Source organism: Cydia pomonella, chromosome 17 (genome assembly GCF_033807575.1).
Source record: "Cydia pomonella isolate Wapato2018A chromosome 17, ilCydPomo1, whole genome shotgun sequence".
Taxonomy (NCBI): Eukaryota; Metazoa; Arthropoda; class Insecta; order Lepidoptera; family Tortricidae; genus Cydia; species Cydia pomonella.
In genome coordinates, this window is record NC_084719.1 from 11,051,672 (window position 1) to 11,079,616 (window position 27,945).

The window sequence follows — 27,945 nt, forward strand, 5'->3', positions numbered from 1 at the left end:
TGTCATAACTAAGTAGTTTCCACCAAGGCAGGCCCTTTTTGCGATTAGCTAACTAACTAGTTTTGACGGAAAAATCCCATTCTAAACTAATTTTCACTGAGGAAAACTTGACACGATACGAAAAACTAGTTTTAAAGGGAAACGCGATTTAACTTAAAGCTGGCTGGCTGGAAGAAGAAGAAGACCAAATCGTTGTGTCCGACACGTAAGTACCTAAAATATAATTAATGCAACTATTAGATCACTGGTATTTGATACCTATTTACTAGGCGCATTTCGATGAAGGAAAATATCATGACATGAGGAAGCCGGGTTAATCTCAGTAAGGCCTCTGGGTTGGAATCAGTGCCTACTCCAATTCTTGGTTCCCAAGCGGACTCCAATCCACAGATTATATAAAAGTTCTTACGACCCAAGTTCCCATAAGCCGTGGTAAAAAGCCGGAGAAACGCTAGGAAGATGATGATGTATCGCTGGATCAAAATTAAGCATTGGGAGACATGTGTGTATACAGCCGCCAATTTATGAATGGGATTCATTCGCTGTACAGCACTTAGGGCCTAGCTCGCGCCAGCTACGCTTGCACGGAGCGGGTGTCACGAAAAATAGTATGAGCAACTGGCGCCGAGGCGTGCGACGAATTTTAGGTACCTACAATGGCACCCGCGTGCGTGCGCCCGCTCCTGGGGGCCTACCGCAAAAACCGAAATTCGGAAATTGCGGTGATCTTTCTCTTTTACTCTAAGACGTAATTAGAGTGACACAGAAAAATGCCCGCAATTGACAAACTTCGATTTTCGCGGTTGTAGCCCAGATAACGGACGCCCTTCATTAGTGAATTGAATGCGCCCAGTTATGTTCTTACTCACATTTAGTAATAGAAGTGCCTTATACCACGTGCATTTGGATACACTTGTAAGTTTTACTTACGTAAGTAGGGACAAAGCTATTTGTTAGAGTGAGATAATGATATTCATCTCTCATTATGTTGTATAGCTGTGTCCCTACTTTAAAACTTACAAGTGTATCTTAGGCCTAAGGTTGGAATTTTTTCCTAGTGAGCTGCCAAATTTTTGGTATTGACCAATTTTACATATTTTATTCAACGTTTTTGACATATTGTATAATATTAATGATTGTTGTAAATATTTTTTTGTTTATGTTTAAGTTTTTTTTTTTGTAATGTTAAGTAATGTGTATATTGATTATTGATTTATTGTATAATTATGTTTCATACACACTTAATGGTGTTACTGAATAAATAACTGAACTGAACTGAATTTTGGAAACTTGTAAATTTTGTATTCACGTTCGCTGCGGCATCGGGTCGATATAGCCCGATGCAGTATGCTTAATTGGGATGTAAACTAATTGTCGCAGCGAAAGTGTTAAAGAACGAAATGTTCCATTTTTAAAATGAAAACCTTCCGGAATGTCTTGTGAATTTTTCAGAAATTTCCTATAATATTATCTAACTTTTTCGGAACTTTACGCAACTCTTATATTGCTAGTATTAGGAGGGAATGATTATTTTATTCTCAAGTTCATATCTTTTATTCCTTTTTAGTGGCTCTTTGTAGGGGATGTCCGTCCGATGAAGAAAGATAGGGTAAGTAGGTACTTAAGTATAGGTAAGGAATAAAATCGTTCAAGTTCTTTCAAAACATTTTATTGCATAGTATCGTTTGGCAAAAGGAAGTATAACATGCTTAGTACTAATATTTACAGTTCTCGTCCATCGGCTTTAATACTTTTTGGTTCTATACAAAAGTTAAACAATCTTACATTGAATCACACATATAATAACTGCTAGTAGCTATGGCACTACAGGGCCAACATTACAGTGTATAAATTTAGTCACCTGCAATAAATTACGATGTTAATATAGGTCATACTGAGCAACTTTAACTATGGGATCAACCATCGAAATCATGAAAAATTTTTTAGCTGTTTCATAAATTTTGGAAGGTCTGACGTGACATTGTCTATTGGAGAGTCAATTTTTTTTCGCGATTTCGGGGATGGCCCCATAATAAAATAATCAGCAAGTATGACATATATATTCACATCGTAAAGGTGACTAAATATACACCCTGTATACTTAAATAAAACATTCCTGATGTTTTTGTGCAATTTTTAATAACTTTCTTGACTTTTTTTAGATTTCAGTAGTGTAAATATAAGTGTTAAGTTACAGGCCTGGGCATTCTTCAGATACAAATAATTTTCTTTATAAAAACAAAGAGAAACGATTGCCAATGTACATAACTCTAAGCGTAGTAGATACATATATGAGAAGTATGCTTGACGATAACATCTAGTTTTGTATATTCATCACAACATATCAGAAAGGATCTTAAAATTATGTATTTTTGGATTTCAACGGTGGTTTAATAAACCAGTGACTGAACATTGTCATTGTTATATAAGTGAGTATTATTTAGCACCATTAAAATATATATTAAGATAATTTTGATTGATATGGTGTACAAACCCAATAATGTAAGAAGAATATCTGATAAAATCACGAAGTCTTATATTTGTACCTTATATTTTACAATTAATATTAAACTTACGAGTAACAGCCACAATTTTATACATTTATTACAATCATTTCAGCTATTTACATGAATTATTGCACAATTATTACTATGGAATGTTTACTTTTAATTTACCTCTAAGCTAATTTATAGCTATATAATTATCATACATTTTATTCACGACTTTTTGAGTGGGTAATGCAGGTAAGAGTGATAAAGCTTTACATTCGAAGATTGAATGAGAATTATAAGGTACTGGCATTCACCATCCTAACTACACAACTAAACTTAGACCGTTATTTACTATTTGGTAATTCTATAAAAAATCACAAATGCACTGGAGATTCGACTTTATAAAGCGGTCGATATAACTGATATCTATTCGCGTCACGATGGATTCACGTGGATACCTCGACCGTTCTGTACTCGGAGGTGGGACTCACTGTGGCAGTTCCTTTTAGTCCTTGAGAAGAACGCAGCGTTGCAGCCGCTCACGGAACACCGATGCAGCGATTGCGCGTGGACGCTCTCACAATGCGCTTTTAAACCGGATAAGTCTTTGAACGACTCCCTGCAACCCCGACATGGATAGCATCCATCTTTGTTCGGTCGTGGCGCCTCATCTTCGACACAATAGTTTAATTTCGCCATTAGTGGAGGGGAGAAATTCTGCGGACCGAAGCCATTCAAGCTAGGAGGCAGAAACCCCAAAGGAATTGGAGGGAAATTTGGCAACATGCCAAATGGTGTGAATAGGAATGGGTGTTGAGAAAACATGTCTCGATTATTTAGATACGCTTCAGGCAATTGTAGAGGTGGGTACGGTGCGCCAAAAGGCATGTGGTGATTAAAGTGGTTCTTTAACTTATCCGATTCTTTAGCGTGGTAATATTTGTGGGATTCGATGTATGGGACGCCGGGTTCTTCGTCTGAAAATTTGGCTATTAAGTCAATTTGCTCTCTGGTTTTTTCTAAAGTTCTTAATGGTGATTCATCTCTGATTCTTAGCGCGTCTGTACTTAGTAGTTTTCGGTGGAGGTGGACATTGGCGCTGTGACGATCCCTACTTCTTTTAGCTGGGAAACAGGCTCTGCAACCTTCAACGCTACATTTATGCATGACTTTTAAATGAGAGTTCTGGTAGTGAGACTTAACAACATAGACATTCGGAAACAATTTACCGCAGACGATGCATTTTCTGGGATTTTCTGGTTCTAGGGGTATGTCAGTTGAGCTTATAAAGAAACCTTTCTCGAAGTGCCCGAATATTTGTCCTTGAATGTCTTCGGGTGTGCAATCGTAGCTGGAGACTGACGACGAAGGTGATCGATCGGAGTAATCGATAGAATCATTCATTGACAAATTGTATGGGCCATTTGAGCTATGATTATCATTTCGTTTCGCCAAGGTATGGAAGTCACCTTTTGAAAGACTTTCCAACCTTTTCAGAGCATTTTCAGATGAAAATTGGTCGCTTTCAGGAACCTTGTCAGTCCTTTTTTCGTTCGTTACTTTATCACTAGACTCCTCTTTGACACGTAGATCTTGAGCATTACAGTCGATTTCAGACGGTTCTTCTTTGCATAGAGAGGGCTCTGATTTGATTCCAACTTCTTCTGATCTTTGCTTTTGGTGATTTAGATCATTATTTGGGCTGTCTTCCGTTTTAACTCTCTTTAGATCAAGTACATCTTCTTGTGGATGATCACCAGACGGCTGACTGTTTTTATGTTCTGAGACGTCATTATGTAGTCGAGTCGGGTTTAAGTTTTTCCTTTTTCTCTTAGATATTTCTGGACTAGCGGTTTCTTTTGTCCTTTCATGGCCATCATTATTTTCTCCAACGCTTCTTTGATCAAAATCAGTCTCTGAATCCTCTACGGAACCAATTGATTTGTTGAGATTAGAATAGTAGTCACTAGTATCCATATGATCAGCATCTTCGTCGTCATCATCGCCTGCCACTACAACTATGCCATCGTCCTCGTCAGATTCACCTTGACCATCTTGATCCTTGTTTTCCGCTGAGTCATAATCTCGACGCATTAGATTTCTTTGATCTAGGTGACCAAAATTCATATTGGAATTGTTTTTATATTCCATAGGGAGATTAGAAAACTGTCTCATATTTGCGGGATGGTTGAGTAACGGGTAGGAGCCAAATGGATGCATCGGGTTCATAACCGATGGCAAACCTAGCCCTGCACTATGCGGTGATAATAAAACCGGGTGGACTTGTGAACTTCTACCATCATGTGGGGAAATTTTTCTTCTTAAATGTGGAGAGTGTAACTTCGGGTTGGGATTCGCACTATGCCGGTTCCTTGATCTTCGTGAACTAAACATCATACTGCATCCTTCAACAGTGCACTTGTGCATTTCTCGTAGATGGACCGCAGAGAAGTGGATCTTTAAAGCACCTTTATCACAAAATGTTTTCAAGCAAACGTTGCACTGAACACGTTTCTTGCCAGTTGTGGGGTTGATGAAATGCGTACCCAAATTCAAAGGAATCTGTGATGCACCCCATTGTCTTTTTGGTGGACTTATACATTTGCCTATCATCATATTTCTTGAGTTCTGTGCTGCTTCTGCGTAAGTATCTTTACTTAGATTCAGTACGTTTTCATCTTCTGATCTCGCACCATCTGGGCTGCTTTTGCCTGCAGCATGGTTTGACTCTTTTTCTGAAGGTTCAACCGGTTTAGCCGACATGTGTGGAAGGAGAGCTTGTAAGGAAGCCAAGCCCATAGGGTTTTGACTAAGAGCAGCAACCACAGCGGCAGGATGACTAAAACTTGACGGCATTGTCATAGGTGGCATAGGCAGATTACCAGGCAGTTGGAAGTTAAAGAATTGATTTGTCATCATATCTACAGAAGCCTTCTCGGCTGATCCCACATCGAATCCAACTTTTCTCGTATCTTCTTTGTCATTAGCCTTTTGCTTTCTAAAGTCGAAAGGCTGCATGTTTTGTAAATGACTTAAGGGGGAAGAATTTCTAGGACTAGCGTTAGAGAGAGGACTGGATGAGGTAGAAAGATGGACACTGTGATTAGACGACATTTCAGCTGACGACGCTCTTGGCAGCGGTGAATGGTTTTGCGGGGTAGACCTACTCTCGCTAGGTGACAGTGTCTCTCTCTTGACTTCTAAATGCTTCTCTTCATACTTCCTTCTTTCTTTTTCGTGAATATTTTTCAAATATTCGAACCGTTGTTTAGCTTCCATCATTTGCTGGAAGTACTTTAATGAGTCATCATCGTGAACACTTTTAGTCGATTGCTCCATAAGTTTTCTGAATTCGGCTTCTATTTTAACTTGTTCCATGGCTCTGGAGTCTGAGTAGTCCTTGTCTTTCATTTGTTCGTAGTCGTGACTAGCTGGTGGCGATGGGAGGCCGTTCTTCTTGTAGATGGGGAGGAGGGAAGTCTTGTGGAGCGCTCGAGCCTCTTGCAGCTTGAGGATCTGTTGCAGGGCGATGTTGTGCTCGGGACGGCCACTCCATCGTTCCGCACTGCTCGACTGAGATTCCTGTAACAAATAAAATACATGTTAATATCCTGTAACAACTTGACTTTTTAATATAAAGGTCTGCAATTGCTAAAACAATGAAAAACGTTAAATAAAGAGAGATTTGTAACTACCATTCAACTTAAAAGACATCCTACTTAAAAACCTCTAATCAGACTCAAAGCTCTTAGCATAATACCATATTACATATAATAAGATAACAAACGTTTAATTTGTACTTTACGAATGCAACAGATTATCGTGTCGTATCCTAACCACGGGTTGTTGAAACTCTTCAAAATAACAATCAGTAAGGAAACCACACCTTGCGTTTTCAAAGGCTAATATCAAATTAATTCCAAGAACGGAGAGCAATTGAGTAAAATTGTGTAAAATGGCTTGGAGTCTCGAGAATAGAAAAGTGGCGGTGTCGCGTGTTGGGAACGATTTAATCCCAAACTAAATTACTATTCATTTGGTAAGCATTCGGGCCGGCGATGTCAAAGTTAACTTCGACTTAATTTGATGCTCTAACTTTAGTTTAATGGATTGGGAATTGTTCCGAATAATATCATAACTAAGACAATTTATTACTGTTTATTATTACATATTTACGTTATATTTTAATAACTTGGTCGTATTTTTTACCGATGTGACAAATTACAAAATAAATGTAGGGTCAAGAATAAGTTGATCAAATATTACAAGACGTATTGGAAAGCGTTTCACTATAAATTAGGCTATTTAGACTCAATCTATTTAAAAGAAATGGAAGAACATTTTATTTGCGTTTGCATTTTATTCGATCAACTCAAAGCATCACTATCACAAGCACGTAATATTATAATATGATAGTAATAACGAAGAGCGCCGTAGGACAGACAACTAAATAACACATGCTATCTAAGGAAATGAGCTTGCGACTACTTTATATTATTCTAACTGTAACATTAATGCCTTGGAGCTTTCAATATAGAATATAAGACGGTACGCAGGAAGCGTTATGTGTACTTATGGTCAATTATGTTCAGCAGAGGATTTCTCGTTTAGTATTGTTTTATTATCTCTATGAGTACCTATTCAGTAGATAATAAAATATATATTATACCACATACTAAGTACAATGAAAAACTTAAACGCGCGACAAGAAAACGCATGATAAACAGAAAAAACATGTTGGTTTCTTGTGTTGGGACATATAAAGTTTGGAATACAACAATAGAGGATTAAGTATACTTTGTATTTATAAAAGTCTAATCTTACCAACCATGTAGGTAGATACCATTTCGGATCCGTACGTCAAAATAACAAACAAGGCAGTTTCCATCCGCAAATTTCAAATTTCGCAAAAGCAACCCTTCCGATTAACCAACGAACAAACCTCGTGCCACCGGCCCTCGTTTCCGTGACTACTCGATTGTCGCCTTCCAAAATCGTTTGTCACTCGATTATACCGTGTAAGCGACGGGGTTGCCATGTCATTACCCCGTTCTGGGGAAAAACACCCGCTCCACTTCAACCTCGCTTCATTCGTCGCCATGCCATTAAATTTACAACCTTATTTTGTACGGAGGAGGACTTCTTTCGCAATGACAGTATTGTGTTGGATACGAGCTTAGATTCATAAGTTGGAAATTAAACTGCCGTTTACCCTAAGGGGCAATTTCACCAAAACGGGGCAATTATAAAAAAAATATTCCGATTCAAATGCCAACAAAACGGATAAACATAGGATAATAAAGTGTCGTTTAGGAAAAACATAGTTCTAAGAATTAGATAAGCCGAGACAAATTATAGAGCGTTTTGAAAGCCATTTCGTTTTTGTAAGGAGAGATGTCGTGTTTGTTTTTTCGAATGCATGTGGCCAGTATTTTTGTCATTAGTCTGGTGATATTAGAATCTCTTACAATTTATAATTTGGAATAAAACCGAGGTTTTTAAAAAGGATAATCACTGCCTGAGTGACTTTAAAAGACCTTCATTTTTAATAAATTACTGATAAGTTGAAATGCAGCTGTTTCTTAGAATAAAAATGATTATTTATACGTTTTTTAATCTTCATAATACACGTTCAGTAAGTAGTCTTACCACGAATTTGACACTGAAATAATCGCTAGCGTGAGCGTAACTTATTTTCTATGCATCTCGTTCGTGCTGACATAGTGAGGAAGTCATGGTAAGGCTACCAGTTTTGCATGATACTTGTATCTTATAAAAGCAAATAAAGACTCAGAACTGAGGAAAGTAAATATCCTTTTTTTTTCTATGTAAAAAAATACACATTGTTTAGGATCAAACGAGTTTTGAACACACTTTTTTTTACAAGAAAAAATACGTTGCATTAGGTTGCTCACCTAATGTAAACGTATCCTTACCATAAAGATAAAGCACACGATGGCCATGTTTTTCATCACATGCACTAAACGCAAACCATAACATTAATGTTCTTAAATTAGCTAAAGCCTAAAGCTTATATTAAGTTAGTGGGCTATATTTTAGCGGTGCCGTGTCCTTATTAAAATGATGTGGTCATTTTATCGCGGCATGTCATTAACCAATCACATTATGTTGATGCTTTAATTAAATAACTTGTTTATACGCGATGTTATTCTTTATTATAATATTGTTGTTATTTGTATTTTATGTAATTTTTAATTGTTTTAACTTAGGACTTTTTGAGTTAAAATAGTGATATATATCTCTAATTTGCCAAAGGTTGACTGGTAGAGAATGCCTCATGGCATTAAGTCCGCCTTTTGTACTATAAGGTTTTCTTTTGTGCAATAAAGGTTAAATAAATAAATATTCGACTGCATTTACATAATGGTGCAGATTGAATGAGGTTAGAATTCAATTATAGAACGAAATAGTATCTGTTAGACTTCTCTTTTATCTTTGATACATGTATGGGTAGGTACACATTTACGTAGCTTTGTATCATAGCCTCGCCTGAGTAAAATGTGGTTCATAATAACGATGGATCTTGTCCCGAACCTAACAAAGAAGCCGATCCCTCTACAAAGTCACACCGATTCTTAAACCTGCACTGAAAACTGGACTTAACTTCCAAACTTAACCCAAAGTTCAATAACCCCACTTACACTAATTATCCTACATTAAATCTTATTACTCTGACATACAGTTCAATTTTCAATAACAAAGGATAAATTCGCAGAGTATCTCAGTGCATCTGACCCACGCCTACCGGCAATGGACAAGCGGACATATATCACGACATTTTTTCATCGCCGCCGCATTCAAAATGAAACCTAATTTCGTAGGATTAAGGTTGGGAATCACCTGGGGCGTAGTTTTTTTTGAGACGTACGTTTTTACCCGCTGTCGTGACATGCCATATTGTTCCAGCCATGATACATGGTGTAGGTAAACAGGTTCGCGTACAGTCGCGGCGCAACCATTTCGCGTCTGATTGATTTACACGCAATTTTGAAACATGCTCATTAAGCCTGAGAACGCCTCTAGTTTTTAACTACCTACATATTGTGATCTATATTGCTGACATTCAAGACCGAAAAGTGACCGTCAGTAGAAAAAACGGCAAATTTAAAAAATGTAGCCGCGAAGGGTTATCATTATCACCCCTTCATTCTCTATATTACATCCAACCAGTTGATCCAAGATAGATTTAGTGAGAATTTATAACCCTATAGAAAAATTGAATTCTGCGCCTTTTTCTATTGACAAAGTTGTCTGACCGGCTATAGGTATCTATTTATGTCCAAATAGGTTTCCTTCTGCACTCTCCGACTCTAGATACCTATTCTTATCTAAAAGTTAGCAAGAACTAAATATTTTTCATTTCTCATGGTTGCTGTTCTAAAAAATGTGCCGAAATTGATACGTTTCTGCTCTAGTGCACTGTATTTGCAAAGTACGTTTTTTTCTTTTTTTACGATAAATAATTCAAATTTTGATTTTAAATGGATTGGTTGTACAATTTACATTCTGAAAATTAACTCCCCATTCCATAAATAACGATATTTTTTCCTAAATTGTTAATTGAAAGTACCGTCAAGAAATACTACTGAAGTTTATACTTAGCCGTGTTTGTTTAAATGCATAGATGATGTGTGTAACTCGGGTGAAAGGTACCATTTCAGTCTCGTATTATTGTCGCTCTCACTGCGGTCGAGCGCCAAACTACCTCGACAGAAATGAGTGCCTTTATCCCTTGGTTATAATTATAAAAACCTACTTTTTCAGCCATGAAACTACTCGCTTCGACTGTACTTTCCAGTTTCCCTCTCGCAAGCCTACCTACCTAATAATTACACTCCCATACATCTAACTAGATAAACGTATCTATTTTTTCTCGCAGTTTATCACAAAATGGCGGAATGAACTGAACTTTAAACATGTTTACTTCCAAAAAGTGTTATCTTAGTTAGGAATCCTCGCGACTTGAGAGCGTTTTCTACTTAAGTAGTTGGTCATGCCTAGTTAATGACAGATCAAGTGTTTTATGGCGTTTTATTTGTATTATTAGTAGGTACGGACATCTGTCAATGCCAATGATACCGCCGTAAGTAGAAGAGATCATTTTATGAGATATCTGACAATTATTGGTGTGGTATTTTGTCATATCTACCTATCTGCCTATGTGCGAGAGGTAATAATTATGACCTTAAGGACCTGTTTCACAATGTCCAAGTAAAGTATTGGATAGCTAATTAACAAATAAGTTAACTGCCAGATAAAACTTCCTGCAAACCTTTGAAGATTGTGAAACGTTAACGATGACTCGTCAGAGAAGTGGCAAGTAGTTTATTCAGAACTTTACTTGGACATTGTGAAACAGGCCCTAAGTACCTGTTAAGGTATATCAGTCTGGAAAACCGCTTTGTAAGTAGAAAGAGTAGCAAATTTCGAAATTTATATACGGAAGTTGGACCCTTGCTGGGAAGTTTTCTTCTTCAGTCGTGCCCTCAATGCAGAGGATCGTGACGTGTCCGAAACTGTACCCTTATCTACCACATTTTTTTTTAAACTTGCCGCCTTTTTCTACTAACAAAATTGTTTTTAATCTTATTACTGACAAAACTGGTTTGCCACATAAACACGCGGTTCAATAACCACTTAGCAATATTGCGACATAATTGGTAAATGTTTATGACCAGTTTAAGATCATAACTGATGGTTAGGTATTAGCACTAAATATATTATTAGTATTAGTGTACATATATTACACAGCAATTAGCTGTGAAAACATTGCGACGTAAGGCACGCAATACTAAAGTATATAGCTAAAGCTTATACCGATGCATACTTAAATGCAACAACGACGCCGCGGGTGTGTTCAAGGCGGATTTTATAAAATATATTATTAACCTATGAATTATTATTATATGTTTTATTAATACGTTGTTTTCTATTGATTTAATTTCTTTATCTAATTACTTTTTGGAAACAGGCAAAAATAACATTGGTTGTAAAAAATTAAACTTTTGAAATAAGTAGGTTAGACGTGTATTTATTAGGTTAAAATGAACACTGAAGAACTATTTTAAAAGTCAATTGCTATACCTAATTATCGAATATAATTATAGATAATTTAATGCAAGTTTAAGACCGGCGTCCTAATTCAATTATTAGGTACGTACAACAAAATAGCTAGGGTAACACACCCAATAACCGACCAACAAATAAAAATTAAATAACCTGTGGCAATTTCTACGATTCATTTTAAAATTTAAAAAAAGGAAACGCAAATACGGTACATTCTGTATCGTATCATTGTTTCATGCATTAATATCCTAAATATCGACAGCGCACTGACGGATTGTATCAATATTTGTCATTCTTTCAACAATGGCGCATCATGGCCTCGTGGGTGGTCGTTTTGTGTGCGTCTAGTAATTTAATTAACATCATACACGAATGATTCACTGTATGTAGAAAGCGGACGAATTTTGCTTTAGGAACAATATTAGCTTACACTGAGCGGTGTTTTCGTGATTACATTTAACATTTTTTGTACACAATGTTATGTCAAAAGTATGTGAATGCATTTCCTAAATGTTTCTACACCTTATTTCTCACGGCATAGGTATATATTTTTTTATCAAATCGTCAAAGCCGAAAATAAACTTTTTAACAATATTCTATATTAGAAAAAGTTACTCTATTACATTTGTATGAGGATCAATTGTACTAACATCGGTCGGTAAAGTTTTTCGATTAATTTAAAACAGCTAAAAAACCATATAAACACACTGCGGCACATCTTATAAGATAAATTGCACAAAGTAATGAAACATTTTCAGCTTATTAAAGCAGATTAACTACGTCTTCACTTCAATTTAAAACCGTCACACAATAACCTGTGATACAATTTAGATGCCACGTGAAATTACGGGCCGCTTAACGTAAGGTAATGATACGTTGGACACAGTATCGGGATAATCTCGGCTTACGGCGCGTTATGGGTATTAAATAATAATTGGATAAGGTCAATCGATCGGAGATTTGAGACGGGAAAATTGAGTTTTTTTGGTGTACGGACGTACTTAAACTTGTTCAAAGTTAGGCGAAAGGAGATCAATATAATCAAAACTAAAAGTTACATTCAGGACCGAATTACATGGAAAGGGGATGACCGCTTTTCCATACAAATGTAGTCACCATTTTCCTCCCTGAATTATGAACATTATTGAAAATATTTTAATGCGATTCGATGTATCTTAACCATGGCCCCTTCGTTCTCTTATAATAATTTAAAATCCAAAACAAAGGGGCATAGCTATGCTTAATATACATCAAATTGCATAAATATAAGAGAGGAAAATGGGGACTATGTTTGTATGGAAAGGCGGTTACGTGGCGGTCGTCCACTTTCGTTTTAATAAAGTAAATAAGTAATGTTTTATCTACAAACCTTAACATGGTCATCTTCCCACCACCGTTTCACAAACGATGATAGGTTTTTCAGACTATTATAATCCTCACACATATTGTCAATAATCACTAATTTCACAAGCACTTAACGCTAATCCACTAAGTCTAAGTGACTAAGACACACACACTTATGAATTAGCAAGCTTTCGCGTAAATTGTTCTTAAGTCGAGTTTAACCTTTGCGATCTGGATCACAACTAATCCTTTGACACGAAGGCTAAACCATGACACCTCAAAGTCCCGCGGTCACAGGAGTGGGGGCATGACCTACCTGAAAGTGTCTATTGATAACAATGACCCAAACCTGAGTTTACTGATAAGAGATCCCTTTGTCGTAATGTGGTGTTAAATCCCATTGCAGAAGGCTAATGCTTTTGTTTGGCTAAAAGGATAATGCTAAGTATAATAAGCGCCGAGGTTGTCAACTGTAGGGGATTAGTAGACATTGTTTGTTATTGTTAGGAATACTATTTGTGAATGCCGACATGTAGATGTTCCGAGAATCTGTGAAGTTGTAAACTGTGTTACTTTTAGGTACATATGGGCGAAATCTTTGTGGTAATAAAAATATGTAATGTAAGAGCAAAACATCTGTCTAGCGTGGATGCGTTTATTTGTGGATGTGTTTGTGTGTATACACCTATTATTTTATGTATGGGTCGATACACATTACACATCCAATTCATAAATAGGATCATTTCAATGTAATAGGTTTTTTTACTGTAAAGTACTACGACTTACATTTTCTATGCAAGAAATAAAGAAGCGCTCCATATAATTATATGCGCATAGTTAAAGAAAAACAGATTAAACTACATACTTATATTAGTTATATTACATACTTATATTACGTGAATAATTTATCTATTATAGCCATACATCAGTTAGTAACGTTTGCAAATAAATAAATAAATTTTCGAGTTGTCAGATATGGACTTATGATTTTGTAGCCGCGTCGCGTATTTCATGAAAATGATGCATGATTTTAATTTGTCGCGTCGAATAATAGTCCTGTTGTGGAGTAATAGATGTCACGTTAATGTAACTACACATTTTTTAAGTTTGGCACATTAATTTACTTGACCGGTAACTTTTAGAATACTAACCGAAAAGGACTTGTACGAACTATCATAGGAATCACCTTTCGACAAATTAAAATCATGCGTCATTATGATTAAATACCAGGTTACAAATACCTTATTCTGACATTTGAGTTTTGCATACTTAGAATTTCACCGGATGCACTATAAATAAACATTTTTTTTTACTGAAAACAACTTAAAGTATGTGTAAGTACTCACTATTTAAATTACAGATAATAATTTTGAATCAGTTCCATTAAAATACTCACGATTTTATTTTCCAAACCAATGTATGGAACTGAGAGCTACTTTGCTCGCATGTTGATTTTTAATTGATAACCTTTATTGATTGATTTATGTTATCATTTCTTGAGTTAAAGTATGAAACATATAAATTATGTGTTGTGGTCATTTACATAATATATGTATGTCCTTTTTAAATTTACACAAACAACTCGCTAATATAATAGTTACTCTACTACATAGTACCTACTTACTTGAATGACAAAACCAAAACATACACGAAATTAACATAAAGATATCGCCACACCTGCGTTTCGGCAAAACCAAAAAACACCAGAATTTCAAGAAGCTGTCTAAAACAATTATCTCAGGTCGCCCCGATAACAATACTTCGAAGATCTTTTGAAGTAACCGTATGTGCGACACGTAAATAGAGCGTCCTCGGTCAGGTCAACAATAGGCGGTCTTACCCTACTGATAAGCTATTGTGCGGCTCGCGGAACCGTCTGGGTCATTTTTGTTTTTTAAGGAAATTTGCAATTTTATTGTGTACTAACCACGTTGTAGCGTGGTGTTAAATATGGAATAGTCTTGTTTTGAGAAACGTGTTTGAACTTGCACATATGTATATTAAGTATAGGTAGAGTTTGACCATGGTAAGTTTTCCTGTCAAGGGGGCGTCCATTAATCGCGTCATACGTTTTTGGCTTGTTTTAGACCCCCCCCTCCCCCATGGTGATCTTTGGTGATATTTTCAGGACCCCCCCCCCCCATCCAATATGACGTGTATTTTTTTCGATAACTAAAGAACAGTTTTCTAACAAATGAACCTAAGTACATGTGAAGGATAATAAGGGCGGAAAACTATTATTTTTATTTTATTGACTATAATACAGTATAGCACATATGAAAAAAAAAATACACGTGATACGTGTCCATACCCCCCCGTCCCCTGTGGTGATCATTGGTGATTTTTTGCTGACCCCCTCCCCCCCTATACAATATGACGCGATTAATGGACGCCCCCCAAGTATGGCACTTTTATAGAATATGTATGCATTGTTACTGCCAAGTCCGTGCAAAGTTATCGTGGTCGGAGTTTAAGGCTAGTACTGGGGACTAGATGTAAATAATACACATTAATAATTAATCTCATCAGTAAGGGCATCTATTATGTTAGCCATACCTACTTATAAAAATGTTTGTTGAACATCTGCGAGTATAGACACTATTTATTACATTGATATTTTAAAATAGGAACTAGTTCTCTTGCCGTTAAAAAAAAAGTCGGCAGTTGAAGCAAAATCTTGGCTTAATATAGCAAACAAAATAATGTGTAAAAAACGAAAAAAACTACCTAAGAAACATTGCCATGAAAAGGGTCATATATAATATTGTGACAAAAACTGTCACTCAGGCCAATTCGAACGTTCACTGGCATCAGAATGATATCAATTATATTGTATATTTATTAGTGTATAAGATATTGTTTTAATGAGTAGTATGTGTGTTTGTGTTTAATAGTCTCCATATTTAGCTCCTGTTGACTAGCACTAGCACTACCTGTTGACTTTTGTATAAGTTCTACATTTCCTGCTACCTAAAGATTGTCTGGCAGAGATCGCTTTTTAGCGATAAGACCGCCTGTTGTTACCTGGTTCTATTTTCCTTTAAAATTTATTTGTAGTTTTACATATATGTAAAATGTATAATTGTTGGTGCAATAAAGAATATTTACTAACTTATTTAGTCATATGCGTCTTGCCCGCGCCAATACATGTATGGACAAGTCCGAGCGACATACGTGATAACTAAATACGTTTCTATTGGCCTGAACGTCTAGTAAACTTGTTCATAACATAACGAAGCAATATCGGCGAATAGTGCAGCGTCGAGCACTAGTACTTCTACCTTATACATTTATTTACTTTAGAAAAGAAAGAGAGTTATCTTTAATATCAAATCCTTTTCATTCCGAAGTTTCAGTCGGATTATCTGTGTAAGTTAATTTTTTTTCTGATTTTGTCTGATTAAATGATCGACCTAAAACCTAGTCACAATTATTTCAAGAGAGCATCAGATGTACGTTATATACTTCAAGATTTGGAATTTGGTTGTGTTGCGCTCATAATTTAAAGTATCAAAGCAAATGTGTCTGATGAGTGATTATGATTAATAAATAAAATTAAGCACACAGGTACCTATCTAAATGTATGTATGGAGGACAGTATTCAAAATGGTGTTGACAGTTTCATGTCTATACGCGACGCAATCGTAATGTGTCTATGGTTTCTTCTTACCGTGCAATACCTACATATACTTATACAAACGAAACGCCAAAAGGGCACCAAAACCTACGTTTTAGTGTATACAGCCAGCAACCCAAGTTTCTATCAGTCCACGCATCACTTAGCCTGTCAGTCGGCGCATCTGATACGCGCGCCGCGGGCAACTCGGCAATAATATAACTTTGCACCTAATAATTTTGCCGGCCAATTATAATTTTGCCTCGCGATTATAATTTTATAATTTTCCTCGTTTATAATTTATGGGCGGAGGCGTGTCACTGCAAGGTGATTGATTGTTTTGATGATTGATTAGTTTGTTTTTTCGTTGGATTTAAATTTTAAATTGTAGCAACGTTTGCTAACGTGTCTTGTATGCGAGAAAATTCAAATGACATTCAAAAAGTCTTTTTTTTTTAAAGAGTTTAAGATACTAACATTGAATATTACCAGAATACATAACTGGGGAATAGGTTAATAAATTAAGAAATTTGCCTAATAATAAAGCATTTCGTATCATAAACATATTTTAAACGAGTACTAAAAAAAACTATATAATTAAATGAACAATAAAAATATTTCCCCTTCCAGAGCAAGCCTTTTTCATTTTGTCTAATTACTATTTAATCCAAAAATCTTGAATACGAAGAATAACAAAGGAACTTCAATACATATTTGTTCCGTATGCACTTCATAGATGGCGCTAGTTGGTACAAATAAGAACGCGGACTCCGCATTTGTGAGTCTGGGTTCCAACTTTATTTATATGTTTATAATTTTATAATGCATTAAACTATGTGTAAAGTGAAATTTAACAACATTGTAATAATTATTAGTTTCCGCTTGTTAAGGTACATCTACTCTAACTGTAAGATACAGAGTTTTTCAATTAGAACATTTCAAACTTCACTGTTTATTGAAAATAATGTGTCAAATGGCTGTCAATGACACTTTCTTTTGACACATTGTGCCTAACACGTTAAAGTGACCAAGTTTTAGTCATGGTGTGATTGACCTTCGCTCTTTGGCAGATTTTTATATAAAAGATATTTTGTAGTAAGTAAATTTAGGAGGACTGAAATTGGCATACATATCTATGTTATCTACTTAACCCACTTACTTTAACTTTGAATTTGAGAATAAGCAATGTGTTTGTCGTTGATGGTCGTGTTTTTCGTATAGTTACCCATTTTAACCATTCTTACAATTTTAATTGCTTAATGAGTTTGAAAACAATAACAAAGCCCGAAGCCTTCTGTAAAATAAACAAACTAATTATAACCGAACTGCTCTGAACTGTCCATTCGCGGAAACTAATCAAAAGTTCTACAACATAAATCTAACTTTTTACTTTTTGCATAATCTGTTTATTGAAGCTATTGAATTGATTTAATTCTGAAACTGTTTTGATTGGATCATAATGTCAGTAAAACTCATCGTAAAACTATTCGTAGAAACAATTAATTCGCGGACATATTGCCTCGAGGCTGTTGCTACGCCAAATTTGGCGGGCGACGCAACACTGGTATTTAACTGACTTTTTATTTTATTTTTATTTTATTTTCTTTATTGGGGAAAAAACAGATACAGGTCAGTAATATACACGGATAATATTATAAATGATAAATTTAGCCTATAGGGCAAACTTGGGCTATTCGGTGATACTTGGTTATTCAGTGATAGTCAGTTTTATTGTCTTTTAGCCGAGTTGCCCTGTAATTTTATTGCTTAAAACGATGTCTAAGAAATAGCACGAATGTGGCTAATGTGGTGTAATATGGTTCCAAGTCATAAAATTACCAGGTAACTTGGCTAAAGACAATAAAACTGACTATCACCGAATAAGTATGTATTACCAAATAGCCAAGGTTTGCCCTACATCCTAACACAATTCCCACTAGGAGTGTTATATTAGGCTCTTTGGTGGCGAATAAATCACACGTGCGTTATCGGCTTTTTAAATTTGACAACCACTCTAATCGGAGTTCTAAATTTCAAATCATGTTAGATATTCGTCACGGATCCTCTTGGAATCTGGTGGAGAATTTGTAGCATTAGGGCTCATATAGACGGTGGCGCGCGAACTCGCAGTAAAGCACTGCGAGTAAAGTATCATTGTGGACTATTGAGGTTACATCCAAATCAGCCGACCAATCAAATACAGTAATGTTATCAAACTGGCATGCAAGTTGTCGCAACGTTTAAATGAGTCCTTACCTTATCCAGAATTGAAGTCAAGGGCAGAAACTATATACTGGGACCATTTCTAGGTAGTTGATATAAGTTAAAAATAAAAAGGCTTCGGTAAGTTTTAAAAGTGAACCTTTTCCACTTCCTTATTTTAAGAAGGAAAGGGCACCTGATATTCGCTCTAGTTGTACCTATCCTTAAATTTCAGATCTTTATTTTTCGCTTATTCAGTTGTAGAAATACGAAAAAAATTATAACTTAACTCGGACCTTACCTAAGATATTATTATTATAATCCACAAACTCCCGTTTTGTACAAATTGCACGCTCTAGCCCGGGACGCCAGCAATCTCCCTAATGTGCTGTGCAGAAACTATGCATTTGCCTGATGACTTGCGATTTATTTCAATAATCCAGCCATGCCCGCAATATTATAGCATTAGCACGACCCTTCCTGGGGACAGCCCTGGAGTGAGGATAGAATTTGTATTTGAATAATCAACGGATAATTTTAATATCAAGTTCTAGAACAATATAAGGATACCTCTATCTTGATGTTGACTTTAATTTAATATTTGTTAAAGTAGAACTTTAAACTTGAATCTCAATCGATGAGGTGACAAAGCTTAGGGCGAGGGTTTACCTACTCGTAGCATGTGGTTCAAATAATTTTGCAAAACTTATTTTATACCATTTATCAAAGTTGCTTATTAAGTAGATAGGTACTAAAGTATTTATTACAGTTTTAAAGGTTTAGCTCTTTTTACATTAAACATTGTAGCGTAAGTATACATATAATAATTATGTATACTCATGAACCTACATAGGTACCGAGTTAGTGCCTATTCAGTCACTCTCCTTATTTACTGTATTCTAATAGTCTTATATTTATTACACATTATTTTAGGTATTTCAAGACAAAGTAGAGCCATCTGCAAAAAAATATTAACATGCGATCAATAAATACTTCACGGCATTTTGGTAAAAGATAAAGTATCCATTACTTTATTCATAGTTATTCTAGTCACGTAGGCTCACTAATGCCTAGTATATTTTCTTTTATCGATAGGCTAGCTAATTATCAAATGACTGAAAAGGTCAAATTGATAAACATGCGCGTTATCTTTCTGGTCACTCCGTCAATGATAATTAATACCCTGAAGTATGTTAGTTTGCCATAGGTATGTACCTATTTAGGTATAGTCAGAGTTTTTCCTTTTTAAACTTTTAAATCAAAAACTGATAATTTATTTTATTTTATCGAAACCGATTGTACGCCACTAAAAGCGGAAAACAAACAGTAACGCATTCGTAACACTTACAAAAACATTAATAACGCTAAAAAACCTTTCAGTAACGTTATCAAAAAGATCAGTCGGGAATAAATTACAGCCCGATTCAGAAACAAATTGTATGCGTCGCGCCTCCGGCGTAGCAAGTTCGGAACGAATGCCTTGCAACTGTAGCGACAAACGTGACAACGACAACGCAACGCGAATCAGCGACAGTGACAATTACCAAGACATGTAGGCGTACTTAACAGTCGCGCTGTTTGAAGTGTGATCGGCAATTTTTGGTGTGTTTGTGAATTGTTGTATTTTGTTACTTTTGTTAATTTATTACTATTTAAAATAAAACTTGTCGCGAGGTTGCTTCAACGGCAAGGAATATAGTTTACTTCGCGAAAAGGTTCAGATCGATTTGCAGAATAAATAGAGGTCTCCTTTTGCATTCAGCGTTCAGGTACTGACACTACTGACCAAATAAATACAACAGACGATGACGTGACGATATTAAACCCAGTTTTCGTTGTTAACGGTTTAGGAAGAACAGATATGTAGGAGGTACGAGTAGATCTGTTTGTCCAAATATGCTTAAACGGTTCACTCGCCAATACGCATAGCAGGAATGAACCGCGACAACATCTCGCGTATTCTTCCAATTGTATTAATTAGAAAGGGACAGGTAGGTACTTTATCTCGCGCGTGAGATGCTTACTGGTAAGCCTACAGGTAGGACAATAGGTCACCTAGCGCAGGGTCAGAAACAAACTGTACCGTGCTTGTGCCCGCGGCGCGGTGGGTTCCGGATTCCGGAACTAATGTCACACTCACGTCGCAAACGCTGGCTTTCATCTAGGTACTATCAGAAGTATAAATAAGTAGTGGTAGTATAAATTGATATTTGACATCGTTACAGTTATACGTTAACGTTGTAGGTACCTCTTTAACGCATGAATCTCGTGCTCGTTCTCTCTTTTTAGACTCGTGTGTTAGGTAATGACTACTATGAGCAGTCACCGTGAGCTTGACGAAAATTGAGTCAATTACTACCGGTATTAAGGACCATTAGCCTCCGCTCGCGACTTCGTCCATGTACAAGTTGTTATAAACAATTTTCACCCCCTTAAAACTTGAATTAAAAAATATATATTTTTAGTGGAGCTGAATAATATTTGAATAATACTCGTACATATTCCAAATTTCAAAGTTCTATCTTCTATGCTTGTGGCTTTTATATAATTAGGTATATGTAGTAAAATGCTGCAACTTTGCCATTTAAGCTCAATTTTGCCTATTTCATTTCAATTACGACCTCTCGAATTTGCTTAGTTTTTTCTTGTTTTTTACCATTTGGTAGTAATCTTCATTATTCTGGCAACACATATTTCATTTTTTTACAATGGTAACTCCATTGTTGCTCCGCCAGTTACGTATCATAAGTCAGCGTGAATGGCAGCATTTTTTTAGGGTCTCGCAATTTTTGAATTTTTATCTACGAAAAAGGTTTTTTTTGAGAAGTGGTAACGTCCCAGGGTAAGTAAAGACTGTCTATTTCCCGTAAGTTTAATATTTTCAAGAAAAGGACATGATTTCAGCATAATAACGTACTAGGCAATATTGGGCAGTGTTTTGGAAACTTGAATGACACAATTTTGCCTGGGTCTAGGGCTGTCACTAGCTGGATTTTATAAATGTACAGAAAAGAGTAAAAGTAAGCTTGCCCGAACTGCTTAAATGAGTTTATTTATTACAAGCTTTTTATTAACTTGCAATGTTTGTTTGTTTAACTCAAATCTTGCAAGTCGATTTTCACCGACTTTCAGTGTGGGTACCTATGTAGATCTGCTGACAATGCAATAATAGACTAACGTTAACAAAAAAAAAACTTATGTGTATTAAAATGAAAATTATAAAAAACAACTTATTGCAATCTGTTATTATATTTTTATTGTAGTTACTTGCAATTGTATATTTATTGTATTATAATTATGTTGTATGTTTACTTGTAATTGTCTTTTTGTTCAAAATTTGCAATCTAATTTTCAACCACTTATTAGCGACCAATTGAGGTGTTTGACATACTTATGTAACTTGGGTGACAATGCAATGTGTATGGTACCATCGAGATGGTCTGCTGATGGAGACCGAAAATAGCAACTTCTAAACTACACATAATAAATCCACTGTGTTTAGGCTCATTTGATTTGTCTTGCAGTTATATTTTTATCGAAATCTGGGTTGTCAGGTGTCAGGTCGATTACAATTGGAGTTCAAAGGTGATGGGTGATTAGAACTTTACAATGAAATAGAACTTTACACAATAATGCATTAAAAATTAGCAAAATAGTGTATCTGCAATGTACTTGTAATAAAAAAAATTTTTGGCACAACCCTACAGTTAACGATATTTTTGTATAGAAAGTTTGTGGAACCTGCTACAACTTTACCTATTGCATGTGAAAAAAAAAGTATTAAGCTTATGGCAATAATTTGACTGTCAGGGGCAAGCATAATGTCTCATGCACAAGAGTAAATAATTATTGCAAATAGCAACACATTATTTATGGAGATATCCGTCTAGGCAAAGTTACGTCTTAGGCCTACAACTTTGCCTGCCACTTTGATTGCTTGTAAATCGGAAATACAGTATGATTAGGTATATTTGAGTCTTATCTGGTAAAGTATAGGGTATGTTTTTCGACTAATACACATGAAACTCATAATGAAAAATAGGTTCACAGATATAAGAAAAAAACGTCAAAATCCAGGCAAAGTTGGAGCGTTTTACGGTATTAAACTAGCTAAGCTTACTTCTAGGAGCGTAAGCAAAACACGAATCTGTCACTCCACAACAATTATTTACCCGTGTAAAGTGTTGCGCGACTTGCGCGACAAGAATGTCAGTATAAAATATTCAAAACACAGCATTGATAGCTTAACGCATTCACTGCCAGGGGACGTGGCCTAGGAACAAACTTGTATGACGGTGAACGCATATATGCGTCGGTGGCAGTGAATGCGTTAAGTTGTCAAGCGGTAGCGTTTGACAATTTAATTACCACAATAGATACGCGTGGAGCCGAGCAACCGGAGCAACGCAATCTACTTTAGGTGTCTAAATTGCGCCGCGCCTACTCAGATACTTTGCATTAGGCAACTACTTTACACGCCAATAAATACTATATTGATGTTTAGATTAGGCTATTTATTTGCCTTTTATTGAATGCGTGAACTCATCGACAATTAGATGAACCAGGTTTTGTTAAATAACCTATAAAGTTTACGGTGTGCCTAAGTCTGGTATACGCCACGACATCGACATCACCCGAGGCGGGGCAGTCAGTAGGTTCCCTACCTGGTATTCGCGTGCGCCCATGAGTTCGTGATTTACGTTTACTTAACAGAAGGCAGGGAGACTGCCGAAGGTAGACGTTGTAGGAAAAATGGAAGTGATGGCTATCTATGTCTATGGCTGTTACAAATGTTTCGTTCTCTTTTAGGTTATGATTCGAGCTGAAGTTTAGCACAGATATGGATGCGAGCTGGACTGGTGATGAAGACAGAAGGTAAATTCTTTAATACGCTTTGTAAATTCAAATATTAGGTTTTATCGTCTCAGAATTTGTATGAATAGATATTGAAGTAGGTATATGAATTTGGCAGTAGGTATCTAGTTATCTCATTTCTAGAAGGTATACCTAGTAATAGTATCAACTAAAATTTAAATATACTCAGTTGTCCCGGATTAGGTATCTCTTATTCTGAAGGTATACATTTGTACGTCAAACCGTCCCGCGTAATTTTTTTTTACTAGGTACTTAGGTCTGTCAAAATCTCGTAGAAACTAACAATAGAAGTTGTATGAAACAAACACTATCTACAAATGTATTAAGTGATCTTATTACATGATGGGACTGGCACCAGTAATGGGATGGTATAGAAAAATCTTGTAAAACAAGTATTTACCATCAGTTTTTAAGCGCTGGCAACATTTTACCATAAACAAGAGCCCATGACTGGAGCAAGAAAAACATAGTTTTCATTTATTAATAATATTGAACCTAATTGCAGTAGCTTTCATTAAATAAATAGAAAACATAAAGGACGAATAGGACATTCAACTCTTAACGCATAAAGTGGTAGAAATTTTACAGGTGTTGGTTAAATATCCCATGACTGGTGCGGTTAATATATATGGCAGCGTCTAAATGCATCAAGGTTTCGTATAATTCTTTATATAAGTATACGGACTGCACAAAACTGTGTAATTGGCAAGACTGTTTACCCAAATAACAAGGAAAATGGTCGCCAGAGGGCATCAGAATGAAACGCGTAAGTAAATTCTTAATGTTATGTAATTTCACCTCATTTTGCCACTTTTGAATGTCGTATTTCAAAATGCAGGCGCTGCGGGAAACAACAATATTGATTTTTAAGTAAAATAGCTTCACGGAGCTACTTACTTTGAAATGAAGTCAATAAAAGAGACGTATAAGTCTAACTTGACGTAAGTGACAAAACGACCGCGACAACGACAAAAATGCTGCTGTCATGTCACTGTCGGGTCGCTTACATGCTTACAAACTTTAAAAAAAATGTAGATTAGGTACCTATACGTTAGGTTCGGAGAACTTCGCGCATTATTGCGTCATAAAGACAATCGATCTTAAACGAACTTAACAGGGAACTCTTGACCTACCCGGTATAACAGCGGTAACTGACACTTGGAATGTGAAATTTATTGTGCGAGAATACTGTAAACAATTGAATGAGTTTTTTAATGGCTGGTACGGCTGTTTTACGCGTCTAACACTGAAAAAAAAAAATATTGAGCTATTTAGGGGTTGGTCTGTAAAATAAATTTTGATCAATATCCTAAAAGCGATTTTTTTGTCATATTGTTTCCCGTAATCCCGTTTGTAAGTTTTTTTCGTGCTTTTCAGTGCTTTTCCAAACCGGACTAATCCCAATAAGGCCTAGATAACCCTCTGGGTTGGCAGGTCAGATGACAGTCCCTTTCGTAAGAACTAGTGCCTACGCCAATTCTTGGGATTATTTGCCAAACGGACCCCAAGCCGGAACAACGCGAGGAAGAAGAAGAATCCCGCTTTTAAGTTACTTAGGTATGTACAAATATGTGCATGTACAGAAATATGTTCACGATCCACAAATGCCTTTGATCTCTTGTTACTACGCGTCCATTCTTATTTAGTGAGCCACATATCAAAGTCAGTCAATGTATTCTTAAGTATTTTAGCGGCCTCAAATCAAAGTCCATCAATTTATTATAAGGCACCTGTTATTCTGGGATGTTTACTTTCCGGGCCTGGTTCTCCTCACGCTGATAGATGGATCAACCTGCCAATGGACTTACGGTGAAATGTGGATTGTTACGAAAATGTTGGTGTATATCAATATGTAGAGCTATTAGACTGTAAAAGATATTTTTGAACACGAACTTGTTTCATGCGCTAGGTATTGATACATGTACGTAATACGCGTGTAAGTAGATATCGTATTCTTGATCCCTATACTAATATTAAAAAAGAAAACAGTCGGCTTATTTAAATAAATAACTTGCCGGTGACACGTCGTCCCTCTCAACTTTTATTAGATTCTGTGCGGAAAGATAAGAGAGTCGTGGAGTGTATGGTTCCCAATTCCACGACTCTTCTCTTTCCGAACAGATTCTCATTTAGAATGCACTTTTTGCTCGTATCTTAGAATGTCAAAACGGAACATTTTTATGACATTGGTGGATCTGCTGCTAGCTTTGCATATCGCAGTACTTTGTGCTTAGATACAATGACTCAATATCTAAATCCTAATTAGGTTTGGCAAATCCCTCCTCCTCTGGTGTGACGTCACATTTTTCGAATTAGGTATTATTATTCAATCTAAATATTTTTGATAAAAGAAATTTTAAAACAAAAAACTTATAAGGAAAGAAAATTAAACAATTATCGTTCCAAAAACTCGTTATTTAACTTTACGTTGGTGTTAAAGTGACGTCTCAAAGTTTGTCTTCCCTCCCCATTGTCACAACATGTCACATTTTCTTGACCCGCCTTCCTCCGCCTAAACGTGTGATGTAAATTATAGATGACCCCTAATATGAAATAACGCGTAATTCACAACAAAAATAAATATTGAACTAAAAGTGTAAGTGTTGGTATTAGAGTTCGTCCGGCTACCATTTGGACTTAAAACGACTCCCGTCGGTCAAACGATCCTACAACACTTCTGGTATTAGGTAGGTGATTTTATTTATCTTTAATTAGCAACATGAAATCTACATTACTGTAAATAGATTGATAGGTATTTAAATGTTTAGGTTATAAATAAAAAACAATTACATAAAATGTGACACAATAATAGAGACACGCACACACAATGCATAAGTTGCGTAAGTTACACATTTTCATAACTTTTTGCTATTAGATAGGTTTTATTTTGTAAATTCGATCATACATTCTATTCTAGTAAATATAATGAAAAAAATATAAGTTATTAAAGTTCACGATAATTAATGTTAATATAAACCAAACCAACAATAGATTATTAAAATTAATTGCACCTTCTCAATTAAATACTGAAACCATTAACTCAATGATCATTAATGAAATTACATTTCAATTGCATGTGACACCTACGCGTCCCACTGATGAAATAATAACTATTGATTAGTTGCACAACTTAATGATTTGGATTATGAATTATCGTTAATTTCTATTGTTTTAACTCTTCATGCTTTATATTTGTTGTTTAAAAAGGACACTAAACACTATGAAACAGTTTGATTGTCTAATAAGATGATACTGAAAACAATATCATTGTTACTGAAATTCCTGAAAAAAAAATTATAAGTCAACTAACCTGAATCATGAATGCTTCTTACAATCACAAACAAACATAAATTGCACACAGCGTCACTTCACCGTTCATCACAACTAATCCTTACACATGTATATCTCGACACACGACCGCCTGTCAGCCAGAGCGACCGGACACTGGGCTTCAGCGGCCGCAGAGCGGGACGCAAGATCGCGGGGGGACACGCGTGCTGAAGGATGCCAAAGGAGCAGATGCGACAGGACTCCGGAGAAAAGAGACGACTAGTACGTGACATTTGAAAACTGTGTCTTTACATCAAATTTTCTGTATACAACCCAATTTGATCTCTGTGTTATATGACTAAAGTTTATTTTTAATTGTGGCAGTAGGGAGATAGGACATTTCGCGTGTAACATTCAAATGTCCTCTAATGTGTCGCGCGATTCGGCGCTAACTTTAAAACTAAATAGAGTAGGGCCGAGTATCGCGCGCTAACGGCCGGCGCTTCGGCCGTCTGGTGGCAAAAGCGTGTATGTCACGTTGTGTCGCTTCTGAAGCGAGTGCGAGTGAGACAGAGGGTGGGGGTGTCACCACGATCGCTTTTTAGGGACTTAGCCGGATGAGAACAAACAGAGGCAGCGCTGCGAATTTTGTTACGTTGCGCAAATGTGAAATTTGCGCTAGCGATGTAGATGTTTAATGGCTGTCTGTCGAGTATACAGTGTGGAGTAATTAGACGCTGGCAAGATTTGGCAAATGGATTTGTTTATCTGAAGGTTCAGGTCGTTCATTAATCTCGTCAACAAGCATTATATGAATTGTGTTTAAAACTTGAAAGATATTCATTCATCGAAGGTTAGTCAACGAAACGTTAGCATTAACTAACGTAAACCAATGCGTACATCGTTATATCGTTAACCATCTACAATTAACGAAACACGCACTATACAAAAGTATGTTTGTAAAAAAATGAATACAATTCACAAAGCCTAAGCTTATTATACCGTCTACTTAACCTATTTATAATATCACTGTCCCTCTGTCACTTGTCGTCACATCAA

General features: G+C 36.0%; 1 protein-coding gene across 1 annotated transcript; it reads right to left on the reverse strand.

Annotated features, from left to right (window-relative positions):
* Positions 1–1,653: 1,653 nt before the first annotated feature.
* Positions 1,654–27,770, reverse strand: LOC133526876 (zinc finger protein basonuclin-2-like). The gene is made up of 2 exons (XM_061863706.1): positions 26,927–27,770; positions 1,654–6,074 (listed from the first exon to the last, which is right to left on the reverse strand). The coding sequence occupies exons 1-2, from the start codon at positions 26,933–26,935 to the stop codon at positions 2,928–2,930; spliced, it is 3,156 nt and encodes a 1,051-aa protein (XP_061719690.1). The 5' UTR covers positions 26,936–27,770; the 3' UTR covers positions 1,654–2,927.
* Positions 27,771–27,945: the final 175 nt, after the last annotated feature.